General features: G+C 33.7%; 1 protein-coding gene across 1 annotated transcript; it reads left to right on the top strand.

Moving 5' to 3' along the window:
• The first annotated feature begins 848 nt into the window (after window positions 1-848).
• Adat1 (Adenosine deaminase, tRNA-specific 1) lies at window positions 849-17,021 on the top strand. The gene is made up of 2 exons (XM_088266095.1): window positions 849-2,015; window positions 16,456-17,021. Exons 1-2 carry the CDS (start codon window positions 1,009-1,011, stop codon window positions 16,739-16,741), a joined length of 1,293 nt encoding a protein of 430 aa, XP_088122221.1. The 5' UTR covers window positions 849-1,008; the 3' UTR covers window positions 16,742-17,021.

The raw sequence follows: 17,021 nt of genomic DNA, 5'->3' as shown, positions 1-17,021 counted from the left end.
TTGTGCAAAAAAAATCGATTCATATTACATATTTTTTCAATAAGTTATACATTCATATTTAGAATTTAATGACCTTTTATATATATATTTTATATATTATGTATATATATATTTAACAATTAGTTATATAACAAAAATATTCAAAGAGGTGAGAAAACAAAATAAATATTTATTTCTTTAAATAAATTTTCAACTTGAAAAACTTTGCATTATTAAATACCGATGTAAGATTTAAAAAAGTTTATGAATAAGTGGGTCCGAATGGAAACCACGAGTTTCTATACCGGGCTTGGGAATGTGGCGGGAGCTTTCAGAGTCCAGATTACAACGTTTTTCATCGGAACTACAAGAATTGTACAGTTTTATAATTTATGGTTGGTAAAATAGTTCTACATGAGAAATGCGACACTGCCGCATGCAGAAATTCTCCGGATAAGTCTGTCTACTGGTATATTTTTTGTTGACATTTTGCAAAGGATCTTGTTTTGACAGCTTGTCATAAACAATAATGTATTATACTTTTAAAATATGGCTGTTGTGTTTTGTTGAATGCGGTAGGCTCCATCATATATATATTTTTACTCTAGTTCTAGTAGGTATATGGAGAAAGCTCGCACGAATGCACATGGCGAAGGATCTTCTTTTCTCTTATTTTTAGGTATTAAAGTACGGTTTCTGGTTTAGTAATGATTTTTTCACTAGAGAACACGATGGCCAAACGGGAAACAATAGACAATACTCTACCTTGAAGGTATATTTTCCATAGAAAATTTCAAAACATATTAATATATTTACAATGTAATCTGTGACTGTTTATTCTCGACTGTCAGCCAGTTTCTGCTGTCACCTCTAGGGCGTAGGACGTGCCATCGCTTTTAGGTTCGTCTGCTAAAAGTATACTATTATTAAGCATCAGGACGATGTTTTGACTCGAGCATATTTTGCAGTCCAGTTGTAAATAGAATCCATCGGGTTTTAAACGTCAGAGCGCACTTTAAAACTTTTACAATGGCTCTGGAAAATCGCAATTTTGCAGAAAGTGTTACGAACTTTTGCTACGAATTTTATAGAGGTCTGCCTAAAACTGGAAAACCGAACTCGTCTACAGAGTGGACTGTCCTCAGCTGCATAGTGAAGTCTTCTTCCGATTCCAGGCCAATTAAACTCGAGATCGTGTCTCTGGGAACCGGCTCCAAGTGCATCGGCAGGGGAAAACTCAGCCCCGATGGAGATATACTGAATGATAGTCACGCCGAAGTCATGGCTCGCCGCGGCTTCCTTCGATACCTCTACGAACAAATAGATTTCGCTTTTCAATCTAAAGCATCCATCTTCGTCCTGAACGCTGAACACAAATGCGCTCTCAAGAAGAATGTCAAATTCCACTTCTTCTCGTCCCAGACTCCGTGCGGAGACGCTTCAATAATCGAAAACGTCGGTCCCGCCGAGATCTACGCAAGCTTCCATCCGCAGGCGATGGAAGAAGTCGGAACTCTCCAACAGGCCAGCGAAGAGCCGAAGACGGGTGCCAAGAAAATGAAAACGAACGACGGTGGCAGTATATACATGACGGGAGCTAAGAGCGTGTCCGAAGAAAACCCGAACGAAAATGTGATTTTGGGCCACGTGCGACTGAAGCCGGGAAGGGGAGATCCCACGGCCTCGCTCTCGTGCTCGGACAAGTTGTCTCGGTGGATGCGCGTGGGTCTGCAGGGCGCGCTGATCGACACGCTGCTGGAGCAGCCCATCAAGCTGACCTCCATCATCATCGGCGGCGGCTGTCCCTTCTCCAAGGGAGCCATGTACCGAGCGCTGGTGGACCGCTCCTTCGCCAAGCAATACACGCTGCAGTGGACCCTGCTGCGCCACTACCCGCCGCCCACCGCCCACGAGAGCGACACCGGCCTGCTGGCCATCCCCGTGGTGGAGCAGTCCTACGTCGTGTGGGACTTCTCCAAGAAGGCGGGCAAGGAGCCCTGCGCGTCCAGCATCGTGTGGTGCAAAGTGAGCCAAACGTGAGTAGCCAGTTTGCAATACCGCGATGTCTCGCGCGCTATCTATCCCACAATACCCCGCTACCTCTCGCTCTACCTTCGAGAACACGAGAGTACGCATCAGCGCTGCCCCGCAATCCCGCGTGCCCTGCCCTAGCCATTCTCGCAATTCTCCTCTTCCAGACACTACATTTCCTCAACCTGAGCTCTTCCTCTTACGTCATCTGTATCCTATCAAATTCATTCCACTCTAGATCCAAAAATATGGAGCGCAGGACCGATCACCTTTATTGTGATAAATGATGGAGTTACCACGCCGACGCGGTACCATATGCACTATCTGGTTGCGAACAAGACACAATGAAGTTATTAGAAATAGAGTATGTACTATTTTGATAAAATTGTCTGGCTTTAGGAGTCTTATCTTCGTAAAACAATAAAATATAAAAATACATATACGGTCGCTGCTCTCCCGACTGATTGTCGTAACTGGATTTTTTACACTATTTCAGTTACGAACACTTTCATTTAGATTTTCCTTCCCCTTTAAGGCCCAGTATTCGATAAGACAGCTTAATTTTCTTTAAATCCAGGTAATATTTTACGTTATAGATTTTTTTCTTTAAACATCGTTTTTGTATTGAATTTTTTTTTCGAATTAATTCTTTGGTTTTGAAAAGAAAAAAGTTATCGAAAGGTAAGGAGTTAAAAAAAATCAATATGCATTCTATAAAACGAAAAAAATCCAACATACATTCTAAAAAATAAATGAGCGTGAATGAATACTCGTCTAGCCCTGAACGCGGTCGAGCGCATTGTGATTTGAACGCTTGAGATCTAGGCCTTAAGCATATATTTGTCTTAGATATTTTCTTTAAAAAAATGAAGAAAAAAAACTTTTTAACTTAAATCGATAAATATATTTTTTTAAATGACGACCAAATGCTACCAAATACAAAAAAAGTTTTTCCTTAAAATTTCGTCAACTGAAAGTCAATTCGTCAAACTATCCTGTGTCGCGTACAAACTAAATTTGATTTTTTTTTCTCATGTACCTACGTGTTGCAATGTTTTTTTGCCACTTATTTTCAAGCCCAATATACGATAAATAAAATCTTAAATTTCTTTAACCCAAGATAACTAACTAAACTATATTTGTAGATACATAGCAACTAAATATTCGTCAGGCGGACTACGCATTTAAAAACGTGAAAATTATCAAAAGTATTTATTAAAAATAGTAACTGGTTACATTACACTTAAGTTTGGTTTATTAGGAATGAATGTAAGAGCCATTTAACAATAGATCACTATTCCGTAAACAAAGCCTGGCGGGTGCGGGGCGCAGGGAAGTAAGTGCACTTGACTTTTTCGTAGAAGGGCGTCGTCGCGTGGACGAATGTTTAGTTATCAAGGGTGAAAGGGAAATCGCAAAGACAGAACTCATTTGCCAGCCAACCGCCGAAAAGGCGATGTCTTTCGACGCCTGATGTTTTCAAGAATGTGTATGTTTTTAAGAATAAACTGAATTTTTTTTTTATAATTTTTTTTTTAACTCTTTGTCTTTCAATAAACTTTTCTTTTCAAAACCATATTACTATTTCGAAGAAAAACTTTTCAATACAAAATCAATGTTTTAAGAAAATATCATTTACGTAAAATGGTACCTGGGTTTAGAGCAGGCCTGACCAACCCAAATAGCATCCCGGGCCGCATTGATGACTTAAAATTTTCCCAAGGGCCGCATACAGACATTCTAATTTTTTTTATTACAACGAATTTTATACTTATTGTTTTTTTGTAAGTACAAATTATAATTAATTTGAATGCGGAGGTAACTAGAAAGTAAAATCATGGTTATTGTGAAGAAATAAAACATTACTAAAACCAGAAGTGAGTGAAAAACATACAATGAACCATAAAAAATGTATTGGTATAGTAATAAATATTTTGAAAATTTTTAACCATCAGTATTATTAATTAGGACACATAAATCAAACAATATTAAAAATTTTATTTTAATAAAAACCAATTTATAAATGACCAATCAGTTTGAGATTTGAGTTTCTCTTCGCTTACTTAATTTTTCTAAATCTAATGGTTGAAGTTGCACACTATAACTGGTTTTCGAGATTTTTTGAGATTATCGTTAAATCGGCAATGCTGAAGAGCGTGCGAACGGATATTGTTCACTGTTTTTATAACAACATGCATGACTTGGCTCATGGAATACTTGAGGGCATAAATTTTGTTGATGCAACAAACCGTGTATCACAAATATATCACTGGTTTAAAAATATATTCTTCATACATGGCCGCGGGCCGCGGGTTGGCCACCCGTGGTTTAGAGAAGTTTAAGTTGAGACTTAACGAATACTGGGCCTTAACGCACAACGATATTTTTTTTCTTGAAAACCAAATCTGTGTGCAATTTTGGTTCACCTTAATTATAATTTTAGACCTTTATTAAATTACGTGTGCACTTAATAAAACTAGATCTCACAATTAATAAGGATTTTATTCATCGATAAAAAAACTTTTAAAAGTCAAGTATCCATAAGAACTGTCTGTCCAAACTTAAAATACATTAAGGGACATTTTTTGTAGTACGTTTTTTTGTTGTTGCATTTTTGGACTAAGTAGAATCTACTTAGTCCAAAAATGCAACAAAAAAACTTACTACAAAAAATGTCCTTTACTGTGTTTTGAGTTTGGACAGCCGAACACTACTTATTGCGAATAATGTCCTTGCATCTCCTTTGAAAGTTTTGATCAAGTCGGGTTTGTATGTCGTTATTTCTAGCACGTTTCCAGGTTCTCGTCAATAAGACGATTTCTCGGTTCGCTAATATGGTTTAATAATGTTTGTCAATAAGGTTCATACTTCAAAAAGATACGTCGAACAGCCATCTCGCGGATATTTGTTCTGGAGCTGCACTTTTTTTATTTTTTTTATTTGTATACATTGATTTAAATCACAATTTATACATATTTACAACTTTTTTTTGCCACCCACCAAGCCACCTTGTGTGTCTTGTCGGTGGAGTTCTTTTTTAATACATTTTGTATTGTTTTTAACGATTTTAACCTAATATAGACACAAAAAAGGGAAAAAAATTAAGAATATAAACATTTTACAATTTTCATAAAATTAACTCTTGATCATTTACCCATTCCTTTATTTTACCTTTGTTTCATATTTTATTTTGACCTCTAACATCCGTCGGCAACAAATTAAAAATGTTCGGAACGATATATTGCAGTGTTCGACTCCCATATTTATTGTTAATTCTTGGGACTATCAAACCTTGTTTGTGTGTAAATCGCGTATCATGGTTGTGTACTAAAGGATTTCGATATTTTTGTCTAGTTTGTTGTTCAACGATGATACTCATCCACAACATTCCACGTACCGGCAGTAATTTTAAATGTTTATATATCAAGATTGGATTGTCCCTTTAATTATATATATGACTGGGCACAATTTTTTTGATTATGGAATATAGAATACTTAAAAATACTTAATACTTATTGGAATACTTAAAAAGTCAAAAAGCCGCCTGCGGGTCCGGAGTCACACTTTGCCGATCTAGGGAATGAGAAGACGTAAAATCGAGGAAAATATATAAAGGGAACTAGCGAATCGAGCAAATTATCAAAAAAATATAGGGAAAACGGGATTGTGCCATTTCAAACTATTATGAAACCACGATTAAACGTTTTCCTTGGTTTAAAGTTTTTTCTGTTATTCCTTTCCATTTTCATATAATTCGTACGAATTAAACTTTGATTTAGCGAACTAAGGACCCCAAATGAAAACAAAAAATAAACTCGTATTTTTTAATAACATTGTTACGCACATATCGCTCACTCCTTTCAAGAACCATGTCACCTACTGATGCTGGACTACTTACCTCAGCCATTTTCATTAAATAAATCTATTTAATTTATGTATTAATCGAAATCTGTGTTTGATTCAACAATTAATACATAAATTAAAATGGAGTTCTACAAATTAAACGCCAAATCAATAAACCAATCTATTTCCGCGTTACTAAATCCATTTTTTTTGTATTTTTTTTTTGCAAACACATAGAAAAATATATTCGCTATAAAAATATATTCGTATTAAGTCGCAATTTTCCCCTCAATTCGGCAGTATTTTTGTGTTGAAACTAATAATGTCGCATCATCCTTTGGTAGTGATTACAATGTCGGCGCCGCTAAACTCGTTTTTACATAATTTTTATCTGAGTTTCTCATTTATTTGTTTTTGACAACGTTGTCGCTCAAGAATACGAAGCACAAATATCGACAAGAGACCGCGATACGGCGGTTTTGTCGCACTAAAAATATATGAATATTCTATGCAAATTAACCCTCGACAAGATTGGATAGTAAAAACTGGTGTAAATCGAAAAGCTTAATATCTCTGGGCGCATATCCGCGCATTTTCAATATAGTTTTAGGCAATGGTTTCCCCTTTTTTCATGTTCTCTTCGAATTTGTTTCGTATATTTTTGTCTGCTTATTTTTTTCGAAGCGTCATTGATAATTTAATTTAACCTTGCAATCTCAAAAAGTTCAATACTTCACGCTATACTAGCGTGCATTTAAAGGTGGGGCTGACCGGAGCATTTCGTCGTAACGTAACGTCGTAACGTCGCTCGCGGCGAGCGCTCCGACTATGGGTGGCGCTCGGCTCGCTGTACTGACTATACGAATGCTCGCATCGTAACGTGTTACGTTACGACGAAATGGCTCCGGTCAGTCCCCACCATAAGATGCATGTTTCTGTTACGTGAAGTTTGTTCGACATAACTCGTGTAATAAAAATAAGAAATATTAAAAATAAAATAAAATTAAAACAGCGTGTGGCATTTTGTAATGTTATGTTAATTTATTTGAATGTACATACTGCTACTATTACCATTACGCCGTTTCTCTGAAGGGGTAGGCAGAGAACATGGAACGCGACACTCGTCCTGACATACACTCCTAGCTTGCCTTACATCCATACATGTATTTACTGACCATCCTCTATTCTCCCATTCGCACTTGCCATAAATACTCTCTTAGTCATTCTCTTGTCATCCATTCGCTCCACATGTCCAAACCATCTCAAAGAACTTTTCTTAATCTTCTTAATTATCCTTAACTCAGCCTTACATTCCTTTCTTATATCTTTAATTTTTAATTATATATACATTGATTTTTCCACCCATTCACCTTGCTGTCATCCTTCTTTTGCCAATTTCGTGTTTCGTTTTTATACATCAGTATTGGCACTAGAGCTCTGATGTAAAAGTAAAATGGAAATTTTTAATTTTTCGGTGTAAATACCGGAAAAGCGTTAAAATAAGGAATGCAAAAGGGAGGTTTTATTTATCAATCTTCTAGTATAAAAAAATGTGCATTTACTATGAAGCAATGTCTTCTAACCAACTAAATCTGTATCCATGTTGAAAGCAATATTACTCAATAAGTTAAATCTCTTCCAATGGTTAAGTTTGTTACTATATACTATGTGTGCGTGTTCTATTTTTTTAAATTAATCTGTACCATAAATGTAAATTGGGATATATATATATTATATATATATATATATATATATATATATATATATATATATATATATATATATATATATATATATATATATATATATATATATATATGTATATATGTATATATGTATATATGTATATATGTATATATGTGTATATATGTGTATATATGTGTATATATGTGTATATATGTGTATATATGTGTGTATATGTGTGTATACATGTGTGTATATATGTGTGTATATATATGTATATATGTATATATGTATATATGTGTATATATATGTGTATATATATGTGTATATATGTGTATATATATGTGTATATATGTGTGTATATATGTGTGTATATATGTGTGTATATATGTGTGTATATATGTGTATGTATATGTATATATATATATATATATATATATATATATATATATATATATATATATATATATATATATATATATATATATATATATATAAGGACACAAAAACCATCGCACTTACCTGTTACCGCAACCCTTAACTTTGCTGGACGGCTGATGTAAGAAATTATTTTTCTATAAATGTTTCTTTTGTACGTCGCATCAAGGATATTATCGGTTATCTTTCTACAAAACTTAATGTTTTAAATATAACACCAGTCTTGTTTTACTGGCGTTAACGTAAACATCGCATAAAAATCATGGGAAGGTATCGGCAAAATAGTGCCGCGATCAAATGGAATATTATCACAGTGTGGAAGGAAAACATTTCAAATCATGAATTTTCTCATTGAGTTGGATACTCTAAATATACTGTGAGGAGTCTAATAAAAACCTTTCAAGAAAATGAATCTGTAGACTGGAAAAAAGGAAGCGGTGGAAGACGTGTAACTTCTTCTAGATAGGGCTGTATGAAAAAAAAAAACGGTTGTGGAAAATCGTTTTTTAACGACACCCAAAATACACAACAAGGTGCAATCTGCTAACATTTTTTGTGAAAAAGCTGTCCAGAAGACTGTTAGAATTTGGTTTACACGCGCTGAGTCTGACGAAAAAACTATTCTTAATAGAGAAAATGTAAAACGAAAGAACAAAAAAATTGCACCTTGGAGGATTGATAGAAGGTCATATTCTCCGAAGAATCGAAGTTTAACTTATTTGACCCAGATGGAAGAAAGCTATTGCGCCAAAAATCTGGGAAAGGATTTCTTCCCAAGTGCATCTCTCGAAGTGTCAAGCATTCACCCTACGTCATGATATGAGGGTGTATGACAGATCACGGTTTGGATCCGCTGCACTTCGTGGAGGGTACAATGAATGCCATCCAATACAAATCAGACTTCCAGAAAACCACGTCATTCCAGCAATTGAGGACATTAGTCAATATACTGCCGATTCTATATTCCAAGACAATTCTGCACCTTACCTTAGTAGGGCCCGTACTGTGGGTAAACTGTGAGAATTTTTCCGGAGTTAATCACTTATTTGGCCCGGGAACAGTCCCGATCTGAACCCAATAAAAAAAATTTGGGCTATAATGAAACAAAAACTTGCAAAAAAAGGCAAATAATATCCACGAAAAAAACAATGTTGATTGGAGTTTGAAAAAACAAAATGTTTTCATAAATTTTAAATTCACTGTATGCTTCCATAAATAAAAGAATTTCAATGATTTTTAAAAATATGGATGTAATGACAAAATATTATACTACTTAAAACCTAATAAACTTGTTTTATTTAAAATTGTCTATCCTTAAAATTTAAAATTAAACTTTTATCAAAATGTAAACCATAAAATAATATCTTTCAATAATAAATTGAAAGACACTATACCCCAAATCAACCGTTATGCGGCCGCGGGTCAGGTAATCTGCTACCTGAAATATAAAATAAATTTTTATTTGCAACTCGGAAGAATAAAATCTTATTTATACCGAAAAGTAACGAATATTCATCAGAAATATTAACTAATTGAAAAAGAACAAATTTTACATAAAGTTTAATTAATTATAGCCAATTTTCTCACTATTAGGGTATGCGATGGTTTTTGTGTCCATAGCTGTATATATATATATATATATATATATATATATATATATATATATATATATATATATATATATATATATATATATATATATATATATATATATCCAGAATGAGTAGTTGATGTTTGCTAGATGGATTGATCAATCATTAAATTTTTCTCTTTGTTGCGAATTGCGGAATTGCTTATAAATCTTCTATCTTTATTAAGGTAAGCGACGAACTACAGTATCTACTCAATGAATTAGGGCCACCCATTATTTTTTTGAATACTCTGAAATCTTTTGGATTATTATATTTATTTTACATAAATACTTTAAGTTTTCTATTGACATCTAATATCATGTATATTACCTTCAATAATATGTAAAATATACCTGGATTATTTAAGCCTTTACAAAATTTCAAACCCTTTTTCTGAGAAAGGTCCCTAATTAGCACAGGTAGACAGATAGTTGAAAGTTCAAAAAATAGTCCTATCTCATTTATTAGTGAAGTTTCTTGAGTTCTGGTTGTTGTTTTGTTCAGAGAGGTTATATAGTTATCGTGTCTTGTGAAAAAAACTTAATTTTTAATTTTAGTTCATAAAGTATAATTTTTTTTTGTAAACACAAGTGTTTTTTTTTAAAAGGATAAAATGGGAAAAAGTAAAGACATTTCTGAGGAAAAAAAGTCTAGTGTTATAGTGCTACTGAAATTAGGAATACTATCTAATAGAGAAATTTCAAAAAAAGAAAACGTTTCTCGTCAAACAGTGGACAGAATTTCAAAATCAATAAAAAATCAGTCACCCGCCACCAGCAATCGGCGAAAGAACTGTCGTAGGATTAGAAAAACAACACCGAGGACTGATCGAAAAATCGTTCAAAGTGCCTTAGAAAACCGTAGTGCATCAGCAAAAACATTAAAAATAAAATTGAAAGAAGAGGGTATAATTATAGGGATCAACACTGAGGCGACGTCTTTACGAAGTAAATCTGAAATGCAGGCGCCCTGTAAAAGTACCAAAATTGACACCACGAATGAAAGCGGATCAATTAAAATGGGCCAGGCTACATTGAAATTACTCGGTAGATGATTGGAAAAAGGTATTTATTTAAATTGAATTTTCAACATATCATTTTAGTAAATACACTTATATATTTGAATTAAACTTAAATTTTCATTATTTTTCAGGTCATCTTTAGTGATGAGTGCTGGTTAGAAGCCGTGACAGAGAGCCGTCGATTCGTCAGGAAAACACCAATGGAACGTTACAATGAGGCCTGTGTGGTAAAAGTTATCAAACACCCCCCTGCAACAATGATATGGTCGTGTATTATTAACAATTTACCTGGGCCGTTGTTTTTCGCGGAAGGAACAATGAACCAAAATTCCTATAAGCAGGTCCTCGAACGAATTTTATTGCCCTTCTACCATACACTCGACCCAACAGAAGGTCCATACACCTTCATGCAGGATGGGGCACCTCGCCACCGGGCTAAATCAATAATAAAATTTTTGTCTAACAAAAATCTGCCTTTGCTCCCCTGGCCTGGAAATTCTCTAGACCTTAGTCCTATAGAAAACGTATGGAGCATGTTAAAAAATAAGGTATACTCATTTCCAAATCCGACAGTAGACTGTCTAAAAAAATATTCAAAAAATTTGGTCAGAAGACGAAGAAATAAAAAACATGATAAAACAGTGCATTTTAAGTATGCCAAAAAGAATTGAGGCAGTTATTTCTGCCAAAGGTGGAAATACTAAATACTAACTATATTTATATGAAAATATATGCATAATTTAAGCGTAATAAAGTGTTCATGTGTAAATAAAATTCAATGTTGTTTTATTCAAGGTTTTCTCTGAGTTATTCCTGTTTGAATTGAGAAATTGCGCGAAATTCTGCGTGGCCCTAATTCATTGAGTAGATACTGTAGAACTATCTCCAATTTTTACCAATTCTTGGGCAGCGAATTATATCAGATGATATTTTATTTTGATACCTATGGATTAGACCCGAGTAAAAAAAAGTGTAATGGTCAGCACGCTTGGCTACCATTCTGGAGGTGATTCCCACAGGGGGGTCAAATAAATATAAGAGATTTTTCCACTCCAATATTTATTCAATATTACCCTGGACTGGTTGGTACCTGAAACGCAGGGCTGATCTACTTTCCTTCGTGTGTTAACGATAAAGATAACACTGCGTTTATATGCAGTGCCCTATGCACCATTAGGGTGCGGATAAGGGTTTGAAGAAGAAGAAAAAACTACCATAAAACATACTTGCTGTCATTTTCTGCAGTTTTGTGCGTCCAATATTCACAATTAACATGTTTCCAGCTTGTCACAACTCACTAGATTTTTTTTTATATCACAAATAAGGATAGTAGCAAACTTGGATCATCAACCAAAATTCTAAAAGTCATTCTTGCCAAAATAAAGTTACTATAATGAGCTGCATTATTTATTTTAATGTATAAAATTCTAAAATAATAATTTTACACCAGAATGATTGAAAGATGTTTTAACTAAATTAATTGATTATATGGATCCTATATTCTATCTTTTTCTCTTTCACTTTATACGTACATATATTTCAGCGATAAGTTTTTTCTCTTTCCGGTAGACTAACTCAGATACAGCGAAAAGATACAAAATTACAGTTAAGAAATGTAAAAAGGTTAAATTCAATTGTTGGTAAATATAAGATAATATTTTAGATAACATAAATGGCTAGGATACCATATGTTAACCTAGATTGGTATCTAAAATAATGTTGACCCCACCGATAGTCTTATTTGGCATTCTATTCTTTCTTCGTACCCCTCTGTAGAACTCTGTAATTTTCATAATAATAATAATCCATCCCTGCAATTTTAAGTCACTGTTAATTAACAAAAAATAATGTCATATCACCAAGTAGCTATAAATAAATTTATTTAAAATCACCAAGCCTTTAGAAGAATTCTGGTTAGTTAAAAAAGGACTACAATATGTAGTTGTGTGGCTTTATTTGAAATGAAGCTATTTCCAGTAATTGCCGTGAATCCACACAATTGATGCTTTGAAAAGGGTATTTTTAGTGTTTTATAATATTTTCAAATAGCTTGATATCCTTTCAGTCGCAGCAATTTCTTTATTTTTTTACCAAGACAGAGATTTTTTTTATCTTTTACAGAAATAGCATAAAGATTTATTACTATTTATGGAAAAATAAAATGAAAGTCATAAAAATATCTTATCAATTATATTTAATTTCCTGATGGAATTGAATATTCTTTATTAAAAAACATTTTCCTTTTGTAACGCGCTTGACATCATTCCAGTACTACCTAGAAATAAATCAAGGTTCAAACAAGTAGGATTGCTATTGTGATAAATATCTTGGAACAGGGTGAAGGGTCACAAGAATCGTTTCTGTTATTGTTTGAGGGAAAGCAACATGTATTATTATCATGTTGGCCCGGATGTTTTTTTAAAAAACGAATATGAAAGACTTTATATTCAAGATTGGTAATATTTGTGTCCATATATAATGTTGCCAAAACTGCGGCTGTAATTAGACATAGTTGGGACATGAAAAGCAGAAATGACAATTCTAATAGCTTTGATGAAAAACGACCTATCCAAAGTCAACATAATTTATGACATAAGCATATGGATAAGTACAAATGTACCCCCTCAAGTGTAAGGCTTTTTTGGGGTTATATTTTTGTTTTACTAATTGGGTACTGGGCAAAAGTTTACTTTCTACTTGAAGAATCTCAGTCGCAACCAAATGAGGGTTAAACCAAAACTCTCACTACATCGACGACTTGATGAACATCTTGCAGGAATGCCTCATGCTAAAATAACAAGGTGCAGGTTCAGCATTAAGGATGATAAGACATTGTCTGTGGATATGTCACCCTAAATCACACAACAAGGTGCATCCCCGGAAGGCACATAGACAATTCAGAGGATGTGAGAGTTCCTCTTATATAAAAGACCTAAGACTAGAGGGCGAGATTTATCTTGAGAATTCGGCACAATAGATGTTTACAGTTCCGCAGTGGCATCGGGAACCTTCACAGGCTAACCACTAATCGGAAAAAGAATTCGTTTTTTTGTATTGTCAGAATACAATAAAATCAGTAATTGGTAAAATGTAGTTTTTTCTTTTATCGATATAAAGTAAAAGCGTTGTTGGGATTAAATGATCTGACCATTGGCAGGTCAAGAACTGTAGCAGGGTGACTCCTTATCAATAATTTTTTTAACCTTACATTATAAAATGTGATAAGTAATGTAATAACGGCCATAAATAGCACAGAAACAATCTCAAATGAAGGCAAACAAAGCTTGGCATATGCAGATGACTTAGACATCTTATTCTCAAGTCGAGGGAATGTTGAAAGGCCTTACTTCAGAAACTGCAGCAATCAATCTGAAAATATATGTTGACAAAATGAATTACACAATATTGCCAAGAAGGCCTCAACTCCCTAAATACCTCTATATCCTAAACTAAATTATTACAAATAAAAATCTGGGGCGAAAATTCAGAATAACCCCCAGACCGAATGTGTGGATAGAGCATGCTTATATCTGAGGGATAAGGGTACATTGTATAATTTTTGGACAAATATCTCAGAATGGACAGTGAACAATCAGGTGGAACCACGAGAATATTGTGAACCAGAACCGGACCAAAGACAACTTCCCCAAAGGTATCCACGGATAGCGTCAAAATCATATTTACTAACGAATTACAACAAAATTTGATTTGATTATTACTTTGATAGCAAAAATAAATTCAGCAGACAAAATAATGCAAAACGTATTCACAGGTTGACTGTATGGGTTTATTAGAGATTGACCCCTTATTGTAACTTACAAATCAGATAAAAATACATCATACTGTGTTGAACAATGAGCGTACTAAATATATATATATATATATATATATATATATATATATATATATATATATATATATATATATATATATATATATATATATATATATACATTTACATACATACCAAGCGCGGTCCGTCCATACATGCTGTGGATGCTCCGCATCCCTTGCATTTTAGAGTAAAAAGATTTAAACTTCTATCCTTAAACAGCAATACTGCAATTGAAATATTTTGATATTTCTACAGCGACCATATTATGTTATTTTTTTACAAAAACAGCGCTGTAGAAAATCATTTAAATATTATTATTAAAAAGAACGTGCATATATCGTCCCATCTCAGCGTACGCGCAACGAGCTACACGATACAAAGATCGCGGGCGAGTCTAAATACACATACATTCTCAAATACTGTGAAACGCGTAAAAAGCATGTAAACAAGCAATACTGGATGCGATTTGTAAACCGCGTGCACAATGTCAGAACCTGAGTTCTTTCCGCACATGCGCACTGAGACCCGCAAGCCAACATCCATAACAACTGTATACGATATTAATGACAGCATCCGACGTACAAAAAACGTCTTTAATACTATGTGTATAATGAACAGAATCACATACCCTATTGGATTGTTCTTAGTGCGAAGTACTGAAGTTAAACTGTTATTGAATATTATTAACCTGCGATTTAGTTGATAATTTGAATAAATAAAAATTAATTGATGATATTTTGTACCTGTAATTATTGACTTTTGGATTTATGGAGTTGGCGTCTAGATGTGCATATTTGATATCTAGTACGTAGTAAGTACTAGTATAAACATTTGATCTCCAGCATCCCTTCTACAAAAAGTCACCGACCGCTACTGATACATACATATATTTATTTTACAGATAAACCTTTTGTAATTCCAATACTTGCGACATGTGTACATTTTGATGAAGTTATGCTTTTTAATAAACATTAATAATTTGTTAATGTTTTACTAACAATAAGATATAACATTAGCGTTCAATTGATACAAAGATTAGTGTCACTATAGGTGTCTAAGAAGATGGAATGCTTAGTATCCCAGAGCTTATGATCTGGCATTTAGCTGGCTAAAGTGATAATTTTATACGAAGAAGATGGAATTCTTAGTATCCCAGAGCTTATGATCTGGCATTTAGCTGGCTAAAGTGATAATTTTATACAAAGAAGATGGAAATCTTAGTATCCCAGAGCTTATGATCTGGCATTTAGCTGGCTAAAGTGATAATTTTATATGAAGAAGATGGAATTCTTAGTATCCCAAAGCTTATGATCTGGCTTAAGTGATAATTTTATACAATTATGTAACATTCACCATTCAGCTCATTATTGAACATTAGTATTTCATTAATTTTTGTTGTATATATGCCATGTTGGTGAATTCCTTTCATATATGAGTGGTTATTTGATAGATTTGGAATGTGGTCAACGGTAGTGCCTTCGGTTAGGAAATTTTTGAAGTATATAGCTGGGATACTGACACCCATCTCCTTTGGTATGGAAATAATAGACACTGCATTTTAAGTTGAGACACCTATAATATTGAAATATCAACTGTAGGGTGTGGCTAATATCCAGAATAAATAATAATAGTAAAAATGTTAATACATTTAGCTAATATTTATTGATGTAATGAAATCGTAATTAAATCTTGACCACAAATAAAGAAAACTTCATTTATTTATTCAAATACAGAATAACAAGGCAAGAACAAGTTTTTTTATTGTTGCCTGCATATATATTAACTTGTTTTGTCACATGTTGAATTGAAATACTTTGTATAATTTCTGACCAATTAGCAAGTTCATCCGGCATCTCTGACCAGTGATGTGAATCAGTCTGAAGTGGCCATTAATAGACAAACGTGGCAATTGCTCAAATGAACTAATAAAATCTTACGTGTTTCATTCAATGTGTGGAACTGTAATGTTGTTATAAATACTATTTTGTTTTCAGACCTACGGAAGTGGCTATAGCTGGAAAGAAGCAGGGATCTACAAAGAAAATAGATAAAAACTTCAAATCGGCTCTTCTTATAAGCAAGAGAAATTTGTTTGCACGCTACATGAAAATTGTGAATTCTCCTTATTTCCCGAAAGGGAGTATTCAGTTCCCGAAGGTAATGTCCTACAAAAGCATGAAAGGAACATCTATGAGGTACTACACAAAGTGGAATCATGTTAAGAAAACTGTTTTTAACACTTGGTCAGAAAAGCCGGAAGAATTAGATTTCACCATTTAAAAAATCTAACCGCCTAACATTGTCATGCAACTTAGGAATGTGTGAATAAAAAATCTGACTGTGTCCAAATACTTGTTCACAAATCTGGATTATCTCCAATTTTTGGAGTTATTTATCATATTATTTTTTGACATCTTAAAATAGATGATGAAGAATATGGAAGTCTGGGCATTTACAGGGCTTACGACCGTTGTAAGCTGGTTTAAGTGATCAGTTTACACACGTATAACATTCACCAATTCTACCCATGATTGACAACCAGACTACTCAAATTCTTGGA

This window comes from Brachycentrus maculatus, unplaced genomic scaffold (genome assembly GCF_059751285.1).
Source record: "Brachycentrus maculatus isolate JH-2025_06_01 unplaced genomic scaffold, ASM5975128v1 h1tg000261l, whole genome shotgun sequence".
NCBI lineage: Eukaryota > Metazoa > Arthropoda > Insecta > Trichoptera > Brachycentridae > Brachycentrus > Brachycentrus maculatus.
Note: the sequence above shows the minus strand (reverse complement) of the source record. Positions and strands in the feature narration are given on the sequence as shown.

Excerpts from the sequence above, each read along its gene's own strand:
- Adat1 (XM_088266095.1), top strand. The coding sequence starts at position 1,009 with ATGGCTCTGGAAAATCGCAATTTTGCAGAAAGTGTTACGAACTTTTGC. Across the intron at positions 2,016-16,455 it reads TGGTGCAAAGTGAGCCAAAC|ACCTACGGAAGTGGCTATAG; the intron begins GTGAGTAGCCAG and ends TTTTGTTTTCAG.